The 15,459-nt window shown below is 43.3% G+C and overlaps 1 protein-coding gene across 2 annotated transcripts in view; it reads left to right on the top strand.

Moving 5' to 3' along the window:
* gbf1 (golgi brefeldin A resistant guanine nucleotide exchange factor 1) overlaps positions 1-15,459 on the top strand; it is a 168,245-nt gene that overhangs the window by 109,866 nt on the left and 42,920 nt on the right. For both annotated transcript variants that reach the window (XM_061745784.1, XM_061745783.1), the window contains exons 11-20: positions 427-595; positions 1,570-1,781; positions 4,328-4,426; positions 6,199-6,393; positions 8,074-8,260; positions 8,545-8,682; positions 8,793-8,878; positions 8,966-9,168; positions 9,251-9,374; positions 14,027-14,152. In XM_061745784.1, the coding sequence (XP_061601768.1) occupies positions 427-595; positions 1,570-1,781; positions 4,328-4,426; positions 6,199-6,393; positions 8,074-8,260; positions 8,545-8,682; positions 8,793-8,878; positions 8,966-9,168; positions 9,251-9,374; positions 14,027-14,152 (1,539 nt within the window). The remainder of the gene's footprint in view (positions 1-426; positions 596-1,569; positions 1,782-4,327; positions 4,427-6,198; positions 6,394-8,073; positions 8,261-8,544; positions 8,683-8,792; positions 8,879-8,965; positions 9,169-9,250; positions 9,375-14,026; positions 14,153-15,459) is intronic.

The raw sequence follows: 15,459 nt of genomic DNA, 5'->3' as shown, positions 1-15,459 counted from the left end.
AATTAAAGTGATGAGGACACCTTTATGATTTGTCTTTCTGCCACTCTGTGGGCATAACCCGCTGTGAAGTCTCATCTGTGACGTCATTCCCTCTATACGTCTGGTTGAAAAGGTTTTTGCCAGATGTAAACACTGAAACTAAGGTATGAAACCCTGAGCAGAAAGCTGGTGCGTCTCTCTGATGAGACCTGAGCCGTTTGCTCATGCAGCACTGTGTTGTTTCGTAACAGTTGGACAACAGACGGGACCAGAGCCATCCGTACCCACAGTTAGACAGATATTGTGATGGATTATTGTCCGGCTACGCGACCTCTGCGTTGTGATGTCCTTGGCCTCCCTGGCCCGGTGCTGCATAGCTTCCTCCCCTAACGGGCCAGTTGTTCCTGAGATGGGACGTGAACGCTTGTCCTCTCTGGTTTTGTGCAGTCTGAGTTCCGGCCGGTTGGACCAGCCCCGTCGGCCTCGGTGGAGTCCATTCCTGAAGTCCTGGAGGACAAAGACTCGGTGGCTGAGCCGTCGGAGAGCAGCTCCGTCCACGACATGGACTACGTCAACCCCCGCGGCGTCCGCTTCACACAGTCCACGCAAAGAGACGGTACCAGGCTCTCGTCTGCCCTTCCTTTTTTCTTTTTCTCATATAAACAACAAAGAGAAATAACAACAAAATGACCTGATACGGGTAAAAGGGAGTGGTTTTGATGATGGTTGACTGCTAAAAGTGATCCAAACAGTCCATGGATGTTTTCTGCAGGATTTACTTTCCTCCCTGTAGCACCCTATAATGTAATAATTTCACCCTATAATGTAATAATTTCACCCTATAATGTAATAATTTCACCCTATAATGTAATAATTTCACCCTATAATGTAATAATTTCACCCTATAATGTAATCATTTCACCCTATAATGTAATAATTTCACCCTATAATGTAATAATTTCACCCTATAATGTAATAATTTCACCCTATAATGTAATAACGCCTGAAAATGTAATAAAATTTGCACTTAACTCAATCGAAAATGTAATAGAACCCAATAATGTAATAATTTCACCAATAATGTAATAAAATATCCTGACTGATATTGTAATAACATTTTTACCAATAATTTAATACCTTATTACGTTATTGTGAATTTATTCAATGGTACTCAAAGTCTGCAATTTAACCCAATATTCATTCTGGTGTTTCAAATCCAGCGTATATAACATTCTTAGATACTTAAAACACAAAATGTAGAACTGAAAATGAACATATATATTACATTATTTGTCAAGTATTACATTATCAGTTTTGTAAAAAAAAAAAAAAAAAGAGCTACCTGAAAATGTAATAAATTCCCAATAATGTAAAAAGGTATTACATTATCGTTAAAAATATTATTACAATATCAGTCAGGATATTTTATTACATTATCGGTGAAGTTATTACATTATTGGATTTTATTACATTTTTGATTGAGTTAAGTGCAAATTTTATTACACTTTCAGGCGTTATTACATTTTCAGGAAATGATTCCATTAAGGTGCTACACCCCCTAACACTTCTCCTCTGGCTCCTCGTCTGAAGGAGTGTCCCTCATTCCGTACGGGCTGCCGTGTCTGAGGGAACTGTTCCGCTTCCTGATCTCGTTGTCGAACCCTCACGACCGCCACAACACGGACGCCATGATGCACATGGGTCTGCAGCTGCTCTCTGTAGCACTGGAGTCGGCCAACATCGCCAGCTACCAGTCCTTGCTGGTGCTGGTGAAGGAGGAGCTCTGCAGACACCTGTTCCAGGTGAAACACACACCTGTTTCCTGCTGCTGCCTGGAGGCTGCAGGGAAGGAAACTGATGGGAACAAACTGCCTTTAACCCTTGTACTGTCTTTGGGTCAAAATGACCTCATTCTCCTGTTCCTTCTTTCCTCCTGCTCTCTCCTTACTTCTCCCTTCCTCTTTTCTCCCTTCCTTCCTTCCTTCCTTCCTTCCTTCCTTCCTTCCTTCCTTCCTTCCTTCCTTCCTTCCTTCCTTCCTTCCTTCCTTCCTTCTTTTTCCCTTCCTTCCTTCCTTCCTTCCTCTTTTCTTCATTCCTTCCTTCCTTCCTTCTTTTTTCCCTTCCTTCCTTCTTCCCTTCCTCTTTTCTCCCTTCCTTCTTTCTTTCCTTGTTTTCTCCCTTCCTTCCTTCCTTCCTTCCTTCCTTCCTTCCTTCCTTCTTTCCTTCTTTCCTTCTTTCCTCCCTTCCTTCTTTTCTCCTTTACTTTTCTCCCATCCTACCTTCCTTATTTTCTCCCTTCCTTCCATCCTTCTTTTCTCCTTTCCTTTTCTCCCATCCTACCTTCCTTATTTTCTCCCATCCTACCTTCCTTATTTTCTCCCTTCCTTCCTTCCTTCCTTCCTTCCTTCCTTCCTTCCTTCCTTCCTTCCTTCCTTCCTTCCTTCCTTCCTTCCTTCCTTCCTTCCTTCCTTCTTTTTCCCTTCCTTCCTTCCTTCCTTCCTTCCTTCCTTCCTTCCTTCCTTCCTTCCTTCCTTCCTTCCTTCCTTCCTCTTTTCTTCATTCCTTCCTTCTTTTTTCCCTTCCTTCCTTCTTCCCTTCCTCTTTTCTCCCTTCCTTCTTTCTTTCCTTGTTTTCTCCCTTCCTTCCTTCCTTCCTTCCTTCCTTCCTTCCTTCCTTCCTTCCTTCCTTCCTTCCTTCTTTCCTCCTGCTCTCTCCTTACTTCTCCCTTCCTCTTTTCTCCCTTCCTTCCTTCCTTCCTTCCTTCCTTCCTTCCTTCCTTCCTTCCTTCCTTCTTTTTCCCTTCCTTCCTTCCTTCCTTCCTTCCTCTTTTCTTCATTCCTTCCTTCCTTCCTTCTTTTTTCCCTTCCTTCCTTCTTCCCTTCCTCTTTTCTCCCTTCCTTCTTTCTTTCCTTGTTTTCTCCCTTCCTTCCTTCCTTCCTTCCTTCCTTCTTTCCTTCTTTCCTTCTTTCCTCCCTTCCTTCTTTTCTCCTTTACTTTTCTCCCATCCTACCTTCCTTATTTTCTCCCTTCCTTCCTTCCTTCCTTCCTTCCTTCCTTCCTTCCTTCCTTCCTTCCTTCCTTCCTTCCTTCCTTCCTTCCTTCTTTTTCCCTTCCTTCCTTCCTTCCTTCCTTCCTTCCTTCCTTCCTCTTTTCTTCATTCCTTCCTTCTTTTTTCCCTTCCTTCCTTCTTCCCTTCCTCTTTTCTCCCTTCCTTCTTTCTTTCCTTGTTTTCTCCCTTCCTTCCTTCCTTCCTTCCTTCCTTCTTTCCTCCCTTCCTTCTTTTCTCCCTTCCTTTTCTCCCATCCTCCCTTCCTTTTCTCCCATCCTTCCATCCTCCCTTCCTTATTTTCTCCCTTCCTTCCTTCCTTCCTTCCTTCCTTCCTTCCGTCCGTCCGTCCGTCCGTCCGTCCGTCCTTCCTTCCTTCCTTCCGTCCGTCCGTCCGTCCGTCCGTCCGTCCGTCCGTCCGTCCGTCCGTCCTTCCTTCCTTCCTTCCTTCCTTCCTTCCTTCCTTCCTTCCTTCCTTCCTTCTTTTTCCCTTCCTTCCTTCCTTCCTTCCTCTTTTCTTCATTCCTTCCTTCCTTCCTTCTTTTTTCCCTTCCTTCCTTCCTTCCTTCCTTCCTTCCTTCCTTCCTTCCTTCCTTCCTTCCTTCCTTATTTCCTTCCTTCCTTCCTTCCTTCCTTCCTTCCTTCCTCTTTTCTTCATTCCTTCCTTCCTTCCTTCTTTTTTCCCTTCCTTCCTTCTTCCCTTCCTCTTTTCTCCCTTCCTTCTTTCTTTCCTTGTTTTCTCCCTTCCTTCCTTCCTTCCTTCCTTCCTTCCTTCTTTCCTTCTTTCCTTCTTTCCTCCCTTCCTTCTTTTCTCCTTTACTTTTCTCCCATCCTACCTTCCTTATTTTCTTCCTTCCTTCCTTCCTTCCTTCCTTCCTTCCTTCCTTCCTTCCTTCCTTCCTTCCTTCCTTCCTTCCTTCCTTCCTTCCTTCCTTCCTTCCTCCCTTCCTTCTTTTCTCCCTTCCTTTTCTCCCATCCTCCCTTCCTTTTCTCCCATCCTTCCATCCTCCCTTCCTTATTTTCTCCCTTCCTTCCTTCCGTCCGTCCGTCCGTCCGTCCGTCCGTCCGTCCGTCCTTCCTTCCTTCCTTCCTTCCTTCCTTCCTTCCTTCCTTCCTTCCTTCCTTCCTTCCTTCCTTCCTTCCTTCCTTCCTTCCTTCCTTCCTTCTTTTCATTCTTCTTTCCTCCCTTCTTCCCTTCCTCCTTCCTTGACCCAAAGACAGCACAAGGGTTAAGAACAACCTTTACAGAAAGATAATTTCACTATTTGAACGTGTCTCTTGTGTATCTCACCTTTGCTGCAGCTGCTGAGTTTGGAGCGTATGAACCTTTACGCTTCGTCCATTCGAGTTTGCTTCCTACTTTTTGAAAGCATGCGAGAACATCTAAAGTTTCAGCTGGAGGTAAGTAACCACGTCAGCTACTTTTATTAACTCCATTAAAGCAGCACTATGTAACTTTTCCAGCTTAATCTAATATTTCATCATCATCATTGTGATGGTACATCAACTTCCAACAGGTTTAATGAACCTCTGTCATGGTCTGAGGGGTCTGTATCTCCTTCACTGGTACTATGTAATGTTGAGGAATTTATCAAACCAGTTCAGAAGTCCGCTTTGTGGTTTTATGAGGTTTTATTGAGCCGGCGGTGAGCACGTCTACACAGACCAGGGGTCTGGTTGAAATGCTGACCTCGAGTGATGTTATAACCAGATTTTTATACAAGAAGTTTAACAACAAAATGCAGGAATACACGAATCAGGCGAGAGACAAAAAGTAATTTACAGTCGGATGTGAATCGGGCCAAATGTCATTATCAGACATTTGGCATGACTGTCACAGACCTCCAAATCACCCCATAGGGTGCTCTCTTGATTCAAGTCTGTTTGAACCAACTTCCGAGGTGTCGGGATCTGCACGGGGGGTAGGAAGCTGAAGCTACCCCAAAAGGTGTTGAGTCCAGTTCAAAGCCCTGCAGGGGGCCACGTGCAACAATGCTTCATCAGTAACTTTGAGGAGCATGGTAGGAACCCTTCCACATTAAAAAACTACACATTTTTACGGCTTTGACTGCTTTACGGCATACGTCACTTCCCCCTCCTTCCCCATTCGTAGTGGAGACCAAAGCTGGGCGGGGCGTGGAGCGCAGAGCTCAGCAGAAGCTGGTATCATGGCCCAAGCAGCGGAAAAACCCAAGAAAATACAAGTTTTATCGGAGGAGGCAAATAAAAGAAAGCAGGAGAGTTAAAAGCTAAATGCCCGGACAAGAATAAACATTGGCCCGGCGTTCACTCGCTGGCGTGAGCTGAAAGACGAGGAGGGATGTCCGACAAGAGAGACAGAATTGTTATGATACAAATGTAAATGTAAAGTTCTATGTTCAATAAGAATCAACATTAGAATGTTTTCACATTCGTCTTGGGTTTTGGTAATTCTAAAATTACTGACAATATCAACAACAGAAACAGAATAATAATAGTGATCATAAAATTGTGTAATTTGCAATGAGGAAGCTTTATAAAATAATAATACAATTGAATAGAATTACAGCACTAGAGGAAAGAATGCAATGCAAAGAAAATGTATAGAACATTTCTAGTATTTTTCCTGAGAAATGTAAAATTGTGCAGGGCTGATCTGCAAAACATTCAGTTATTCACAGGTTATAAAGTATTTTTTTATTTAGTCAGTAAGTATGTTGGACTACTAATTTATGACGAAGTCCCTCTAAAAACGTGACAGGAAAAAGGTGCAGCAGAACAAAACCAGAGCTATGAGTTTGTAATTTGGGCGCATTATCTCTCTGAAACAGTGACTTCACTAATAAAACCAAGTTGAACTTTTCAACATCGTCATATTATATTGTTTATCCAAAAATAGAAACATTACCTCTTCACTATCCATCCTGCAAACGACCGCTGAAAACAGAAAAGTAGTTTTGGAAGTCCGTCCCGTCTTATTTCATTCACTATCAAAACAAATGCAGTGACGGGGACAGGAGTTTTCCTGCAGTACGCGCTGGTGCTCATGGGAAATGTAGTTCTTTCTGGTAAAGAACTACTGCTTTTGTCCAAAGGAGCCGCCAAACTCAACAAAAACTGAAAGTTACATTGTGCTGCTTTAATGCTGCCGTCAGTCGGGTAAACTTTGCTGAGGCTGTGTGATGACATGGCAGATGTACCTGAAGAAGATGATGGACATCGTGACGTCTGAGAACATGAAGATGCCGTATGAGATGAAGGAGATGGCCCTGGAGGCGCTTGTGCAGCTGTGGAGGATCCCCAGCTTCGTCACAGAGCTCTACATCAACTACGACTGCGACTTTTACTGCTCCAACCTCTTTGAAGACGTCACCAAGCTGCTGTCCAAGGTAACACACTCAATATTTATATTCATATAGCGTCTATTACAACACAAGCTGTCTCTAGGATCTTTCCAGAGACCAGAACATAAACCCCCGAGCAATTATTACAGAAACAATGGCAGGCAAACACTCCCCTGGTGGGAGAAAAACGTTAGGCCACACAGTGGAGGGAAGAAACCTTGAGCAGGATATATGTGTGTGTATTATATGGGTAAATGACGTGACGCCTATATTTTCTGAAAAACAGATTTATTTTTCAATTCAAAAAAGGTTTAAATGGATAAAAAATACCATATAAATGACCTACCTGTCCCACATATGGACTCACTTGAATTTTACAAAAAATACTAGTTATTTGGGATTTTGTTGTTGTTTTAAGCGTCAAAATGTCACGTGATGCAACCGTCCGACCAAGACTCTTGTTTTGAAAACTTTTATTGAAATCACTAAATGTTTTTAAATCAATCTTCTTCTATCTGGCATGATTTCCAACTGTCTTGTAGTGTGTAAGATTACAACACATTTGTATTCATTTTTCTATCATAATATACAAACAAAGTTTGACTGATGTCCATTTTATGAAATATCATGTGGCGCGACTATTAAAAAAACAACCATTTTTGTATAATACTGAAGAGTTGTAAAAAAAAAAAAAAGATGTTAAGGAAACTAATTTATTTTAATATGAATCATGACCATTTTTAAGGCTTGTGCCACTTCATCTTGACAAAAAACTCTGAAATCACTTAATTTAAAATTTTTATATGAATTTATGTGTACACAACATTCTTAATGTTTAAATTACCGCAACAGATATTCTTTTTTTTATTATTTTAAAATTGACCTGTTGAAAATCCTTTCCCATATGTATGTATGTATGTGTATGTGTATATATATATATATATATATATATATATATATATATATATATATATATATATATATATATATATATTAATATTAATATTAATATTAATAAAATCATGTAGAGACTACTGTGTTTTCCTTTGAAAACACAGTAGATTGAGACTATTAAGTCAGACTTTCCTGATAATTGAAGGGGATTTCAATTCTCTACAATTTAAGTAAAAATGGCATATCTTGGTGACTTAATGGTTTTTCATTGTTATTTAAAACTGACATATTGAAAGTTAAACTTTTTCCTTAATTATAAGTTCAGGGGAAGGACTTTGTTATTTTAAGGTGATTTCTTTCTTTTTTCTTAAGAATGAACCTTAATCACGACTCTTACCCAGGACTTGTTTTTAGAGTGTCTCTGTGAGGGAGGCCTGTACAGACCAGCTGGGTTTACTACATCCAGCTCCATTTAAGGTCCTTATTAAAGGTGGACCTGCAGTTTCCTAGCTTTTCACTTGATTCCCATTAATTGATGTTAATTTACATGAAACATTTTCACTTTGGAAATGTTACTACCCTGATCTAACTTCATACACTGACATATTTCGATGACATTGATATTTATTATATCTTTGATGCTTGTTTGGCTATCACAAATACTCCCACATGAGTAATTTTTCTACTTTACTGATTGTATATTTTATACCATTTATCGGAAATATGTGTGTTTTTCTCTGGTTTTGAGGACGGAGCTTGTCTTGAGAGGCCAGGACCTTGAGAATGACGTGTGTTTGGTTAGAGCTCAGTGATATCCTTGTATTTTTCCAGAATGCGTTCCCGGTGTCGGGGCAGCTGTACACCACCCACCTGCTGTCCCTGGAGGCCCTGGTGACGGTGGTGGACGGCATCGAGGGCCACTGCCAGACCAAGCTCAGTACCACGGCCCAGCAGGACCAGTCAGACACGCTGGTGGAGGGGGGGGACTCCAGCACCAACGAGGCTGAGGCCACCTCTGGTAGGTGGGGCTGGGACTGGGAATAACCACTGGGATAACCACTGGCAGTAAAACCTTCCCATGATGCAACAGTGTTTTGCTGTCTCCCAAGTCCACGGTCACTAGTGAGCAGTAAAACCTTCCCATGATGCAACAGTGTTTTGCTGTCTCCCATGTCCATGGTCACTAGTGAGCAGTAAAGCCTTCCCATCATGCAACAGTGTTTTGCTGTCTCCCATGTCCACGGTCACTAGTGAGCAGTAAAACCTTCCCATGATGCACCAGTGTTTCCCTCTTGTCTCCAGATCTGAACAGAGTCAGCAACACCTCCAGTCTGAGTCCTCCCCCCCCTGAGAACCTGCTGGTGTGTGCCCCGACCAGTGGACATCTGATGGCTGAGAGGATGCTCCTGGGTCGGCAGGACCAAGGAGACAACGATGCTGGTGAGACCTATCGTTCACAATCCTTCAAAAAAAAAAAAGGCAAGAAACAAAAGCGTTATTGAGGTTTAGGAAGTGGAGGGTGATCCCAACTGTGTTACTGATTTCAACAGAAAAGAGAGCTCAGAAGAAACCTCTCCGCTTCTTGTCGTGTTTACCTGATTCGCAGGAGCTGATGGAGATTAGAACAAAAAAAAAGGTATTAGTTACATACATTTGTTGTGGCGTTGCAACTACAGCCGGTTCTGATATCTCTGTTTCCACTGATTGTGATTTTCTTGTCCAGTTACTGATCACAGGCACAGAGCTGTTCAACCAGAAGCCCAAGAAGGGGATCCAGTTCCTGCAGGAGAAAGGCCTGCTCAGCGAGCCCCTGGACAACAACCAGGTGGCCCAGTGGCTCCGAGAAAACCCCCGACTGGACAAGAAAATGATTGGCGAATACGTCAGCGACCGCAAGAACATGGAGCTCCTGGACAGCTTTGTGAAGTAGCGTGGAATCCCAGGCCCTAGTTCTGCATCTGTTGATCATTTACTGTGGTTTTTATTCTAAAGTGAATCTCTGTTGCAGTACGTTCACCTTCCAGGGCCTGCGTATCGACGAGGCCCTGCGGCTCTACCTGGAGGCCTTCAGACTCCCAGGAGAGGCTCCGGTCATCCAGAGGCTGCTGGAAACCTTCACTGATAACTGGCATGTAAGGAACCTTTCCTTCACTCCTGAAACATTCTCCAACTGCTGCAGGAAACACAGCAGAGTGCACGACGGCCACCCACCCCCATGTCCCCTCCTCACAGCCAACGACCACGCAGTTCCCTCAGGTGGTTGTGCAACAACTACCGTTGTGACAGAAGTGAAGTCTGCTACCCAGACCAGAAGAGATGCAGCCAGTTCTGCATCGTTTTCTCTAAAGGCCGAATTAAGGTTCTGCGTTAAATTCAATTCAATTTTATTTATATAGCGTCTAATACAACAAAAGTAGTCTCTAGACTCTTTCCAGAGAACCAGAACATGAACATAAACCCCTGAGCAGTTATTACATAAACAATGGCAGGTAAAAACTTCCCTAGTGGGAGAAAAACCTTAAGCCAAACAGTGGCAAGAAAAACTCCCCTTTAGGAGGGAAGAAACCTGGACCAGGACCTGGATCTGAAGGCCAGACTGGGGGTCAGGGACGGCAACAGCACAGCAGGCAGGTGGAAGCAGCAACGGGATGACCGGGGGTGGGGACCGCAGGCAGGTGGAAGCAGCACCGGGATGACCAGGGGTGGGGACCGCAGGCAGGTGGAAGCAGCAGCGGGATGACCAGGGGTGGGGACCGCAGGCAGGTGGAAGCAGCAACGGGATGACCGGGGGTGGGGACCGCAGGCAGGTGGAAGCAGCAACAGGATGACCGGGGGTGGGGACCGCAGGCAGGTGGAAGCAGCAACGGGATGACCGGGGGTGGGGTCAGCAGGCAGGTGGAAGCAGCAACGGGATGACCGGGGGTGGGGACCGCAGGCAGGTGGAAGCAGCAACGGGATGACCGGGGGTGGGGACCGCAGGCCAGCATGCAGCTCCCGAAGCTCCGGCCCAATCAGCAAGCCCCAGGTTGGGGTTCAGGGTCGGGGAAAGGTTGAGAAGGGGCAGGGCCAGGGAGAGGAGTCTTGACGGACAAATCTCTCCCCCGCCTGACCGGGCCGTTACCCTGCCCCTCTCACTCCCACGCTGCAGGTTCCGGTGTTGTGCATTCAGAGATGCTCTTCGCCACCGGCAGAGGATGCTGCACCATGTACAAAAGAGAAAAAAGAAAAGAAAAGGGGGCCAGCACAAGAAACTACAGGAGCAATGGACAAAAATGATAGCTATCAACGCGGAGCCTACCCCGTAGGGTACGCGGCTACGCGGGAGTCTCTCCGTAGCCTACGCCGTAGCCTGACCTGCACCTCCCAAAAAATGGAACTACGCGTCAAGGCGACGCAGACCCAACGCAGACCCAACGCAGACCGAGAGGGCTGTGATTGGTTTGCTTGGTAGCAACGCATTTCCAGTTCCGGTTTGTGAAGCAGTCGTGAACTTTCAGCGCTCTTTTCTTCATGTGTGTGTGATTTTTATTTTTTTATTTATTTTTTTATTTTTTTGTTTTTTGCACAATAGTTCTCCTTATCTCTTTTGATTCACTGTGACCGGAAAAAGCGGAAGCTAAACAAAGTATCAACTAGTGTTCTGGGGGGGTATCAGTCGTGGTCCCAGTCGTTATTCCAGTCGTTATTCCAGTCGTTATTCCAGTCGTTATTCCAGTCGTTAGTCCAGCCGTTATTCCAGTCGTTATTCCAGTCGTGGTCCCAGTCGTTATTGTACACTGTGTACACAGTCCATTGTGGTATTGTGCGTTGCGTTTAGTTTGAAGTTTATGGTGGCCCCTCCTCGCTTTGCGGGATCCTCTTCCTCACAGTGATGTCAGCCCAATCCTTGCTCTGTGATTGGCTGGAGCTGGAGCAGGAATCCCCCCCAGTGGCTCCCTGTGCCGGTCAGTCAGAGACGTCTCGGCGGGGCTTTAAAAAGCATCTTTGATGAGCTGCTAGTTGCTCTCATGTAACAATGGAGTGGCGACAGACGCCACTAACCCCCCCGTGTGCTGCCCTGACCAGGCTGCAACTTCACCAATTGGAAATTGGGCTTAAAATGATTTCCTGTGAAAGGGAGCTCCACATGAGCGGAGTAGGACCGTGGCGACGGCCACAAGCAGGACCTTCCAGTCCTGGATCAGCCTTTCTACACCAGATTACCCCAGATTACAGGGCAGATGTGAGGCCGTCTGACCTGTAGAGCCCGGCCCAACTCACGACTGCTAACAATACTGTGATACCAGTCCTGGGGATGTACGCGACCCGGCCCACACGTGCTGGCAGAACCTTGGAGAGCTGGGAGAGCTGCTGAATAGGAAACATTTCCCCTCAATGGGGTAGAAACTGCTGAAAGATACAAAATCACTACATGTTCTTTAGTCACACTTTTCTGAAATAACAACCTAGTTTAGTTTATTTTGCACATAGAACAGAACAGTAAAAAACAAACGTCAAATGAAGCATTGTGCAGGAGAGGTGGAAGCCAAAAAGGCTTATGAAAATGCCTCCCCTTTATAAAACAAACATAATAGCAACAGCAAAAGCAAAAACACAATATAGAAATAGATAATATGACACAGTAAAAGACAATTTAACATGAAAAAGAAAAACACTACTGAATTATTGAAAGATGGAAAAAATGAAGAAAATGTAGGATAATTGCATGAAAAAAGTACAATTTAACAACTCCAGATGTGTTTCTGATCTTAACTAAAAAATGATTTTTTCAAGTGTTTTTTGAACAAAGCCATTGAAGATATTGATTTTAGTGATGTAGGTAAATTGTTCCATAGATGGTCCTCTGTATTTTAAAGTCTGGCATAAAGGAAGGTGAAAGTCCTTTGAGTGTCGTGTCTGATATGAATGGATGTTTGAGGAAAACTTAAAAACATTGTGGAAGCTGAGAGGCCGGTCGTGAGATGAATATACATACCTATACATAAACACACAGGTTTGATAGGTGTTCACATTGAAGACAGATAACAATTTACATTTTCTAAAAAGAAAAATAGAAGATTCTGTTTTTTTTGGCAAAAGTAACCATTCTCAAAAATGTCTTTTGGGCTAGCAAGATCTTATTGAGAAACCAAGTAATATGTGGTGCCTGCTAACGTCAGATTTTAGTCATCTAAATGTAACATTAGACTGGATCTTATTCTGTCATTATTCTGTCGTTATCTTGACCTGATTTGAAGGAAGGTGTGCTCCAGGAATGAACACAGACAAATGTACACAATGATGGGCAAAGGGCAAAGTCCACAGAGGGGAACATTTGACATCTCAAAATAGCAGGAGGAGTCATGTGACCTGGAAACTATTCCTAGTAATGTTCTTTTCATAGGCCGACGACATGGCCACAAATAGTGGCTTTGAAAGGGTGCCTGATTAATTTTAGGCAGTGACACTGTAAATGGGTTTTCCACTGTATGCGGCGAGTGTGATGTCAACAGGTCTGCAGAGCACAAACAAGGTTAGACGTTAGGTAATGTGCACGGAAATCAACAGACTGGATTTGACCCGGTCTTTGTACGTTTTCACCGTATACAAACTTAATTCTTGCCATTGTAAGAATGAGATGTACCTGCTATACTCTACTGCCCTTTCTGTTTAACAACATGTGCTTTTTATTATTTTACCTCTTTTCTCATCATTTTATCTCATTTTATTTGTTATTTACTGTTTAATTGTGTCTTGCTGCTTTTAATGTTGATGTAAAGTACTTTGAATTACCTTGTGTTGAATTGTGCTATAGAGGGTTTGCATTGACGTCACTTCCCCACTGGACCAGCCCCCTTACTGAACTAGTGGAGAAGACGGGATAACAGCTAATTATCAGCTTAAATTAAAGGCAGTTGGACTTGACAGTGACCCGTACAGTTACCAAGAACCAGTGGTCCATGGACATTAATATTTGGTACAGTTACCCCAAGAACCAGTGGTCCATGGACATTAATATTTGGTACAGTTACCAAGAACCAGTGGTCCATGGACATTAATATTTGGTACAGTTACCAAGAACCAGTGGTCCATGGACATTAATATTTGGTACAGTTACCAAGAACCAGTGGTCCATGGACATTAATATTTGGTACAGTTACCAAGAACCAGTGGTCCATGGACATTAATATTTGACCACGAATCCAGTTTCCTGATATTTATATGTACTTAATTTCTACACCGGGGAAATACACGAAGCAAAGCTTGAAGGCTTACAAAAGTCTTGACGCTTGGTCCGACTTCAAGGCAGGATTTGTTGTAGAAATTAAAGTGATGAGGACACCGAACTTTATGATTTGACCGTTTAACGTTAGCTACCCAAAAATCCAACGTTACCTGATACAAAATAGGAACCACAAATCCACGTTTCGGTGCCTGGAATCCAGTTGTTTCTGTGAATTGCAGTGATCCATTTGTGTCTCTTAAACTTATTTTTCGGCAGTCTGTAAAACGATAACTCTGATTTCTTGCTAAATCTATGAGTACAGTCGATCCCACAACAGCTCTTTCCTATTTTAGATGTTTTCCAGTTGCTCAAACTGAAAGTTTACGCTGACACTCAGTCTTTCTGACACTCAGTCTTTATTCACTCAGTCTTTCTGACACTCAGTGGGCGTAACCCGCTGTGAAGTCGCATCTTTGACGTCATGCCCATTCCCTCTATAGAAATAAACCTGCCTTGCCTAACACATGGATAATCCATCTGTAACACGTGTGTAATCGTGCGATGCTTGTGTGTTTGCAGAAAGTGAACGGCTCCCCCTTCATGACCAACGACGCCGGCTTCGCTCTGGCCTACGCCGTCATCATGCTCAACACCGACCAGCACAACCACAACGTCCGCAAGCAGAACATCCCCATGACGGTGGAGGTGGGTGCTCTCTCATCCGGCGTGTTGTTCACTTACAGTTGTGAGAAGAGGGATTTCTTTTAGTTTTTTAGTTTTAATTTGCAGCTTTTCCCCCATAGAAAGCAGGCAGTGGCTGGATGAGCTCCAGCAGAGCCTTGTCTTCTGTAACTAGAGCCACTCTGTGACTGCAAAATGGAGGAAGCCCATTAATAATGTGTATACTGTGTTCAATAAGTAATGAGAAGGTATGAAAATTGCAAACTGTTTACTGCTAATATTTATAATTGTTGAAGTGAAAAAGTGTTTTAGGAGCACATGGAAGCAAATGAGGCTGATGTAAGACTGCCCAGGGTAAATACAGGAATCCTTTAGAGCCTTAGAATGAAGACAACACATGCTGCATGTTTCTATATTAGTTAGAACTGGGGGAAGATTTTTTTTTTCATTATGCACTTCGAGAAAAAAAGTCGAAATGTCGAGATTAATGTTGAAGTACAATCTCGAGAAAAAAGTCAAAATGTCGAGAAAAAAGTTGAAATGTTGAGATTAAAAAGGAAAGGAAAAAGGAAGAAAAAAAGGAAAAAATTAAGAAAGAAAAAGATAAAAAAGAAGAGAAGAAAAGGAAGAAAAAAAGAGGAAAAAAAGAAAAAAAAAAGGAAAAAAAACATTTCAAACATTTTTGAAAAAGCTCCAGGGAGCCCACCCCCGCTTTAGAGTATTAAAATAATAAGATCTTCAGTAACATCCCGCCTGAATGATATTTAACTTAATTTAACACAGCAAAAGCATGTCAGAGTGATGAAAGTGTATTTTTCTGGGCTTTGACGTTCCGTGGAGTCGTAGCGGTTCAGGTCAGTGCTAGAGGAGGAACCTCACTGGAGAGAATAGAAATGTGAGTATAAAGTTGTGTTTGAGAAAACATGGACTCCGGGAAAGAGACAGATGTCCCTGGAAACCTGGGCAACAACCTGAATATGCTGATTGTACTTACATGAATTATCCGTTCACATTGGGAAATACTGATCTTTGAAATTTGACGGGCCGTTAAACAGATACGGCCTACAATTAAATCCCGCCGTCTGGGGAAACAAACAAGTTTGAGATGCAATCAGCATTATTTCGTTAAGATGTTTGTCTCAGTTGGTTTGTGAGATGAATGTCGTATTGAAAATACAATCATTTGGATTATTGCAGCCAAAGAGGAGTATCCAATCAAAGTCCTTTAACAGCTTTTCATTCGCACGATCACAAGATAAATGGGATCAGATTTCAGGGAGATTGTGTGAATGAGCTCAGAGCAGTTGTGTTTTCCTGGAGGTGGAACTTGG

This window comes from Cololabis saira, chromosome 17, assembly GCF_033807715.1.
Source record: "Cololabis saira isolate AMF1-May2022 chromosome 17, fColSai1.1, whole genome shotgun sequence".
Classification (NCBI taxonomy): domain Eukaryota; kingdom Metazoa; phylum Chordata; class Actinopteri; order Beloniformes; family Belonidae; genus Cololabis; species Cololabis saira.
The sequence above is the reverse complement of the archived record's forward strand: the minus strand, read 5'-3'. Positions and strand labels throughout refer to the sequence as shown.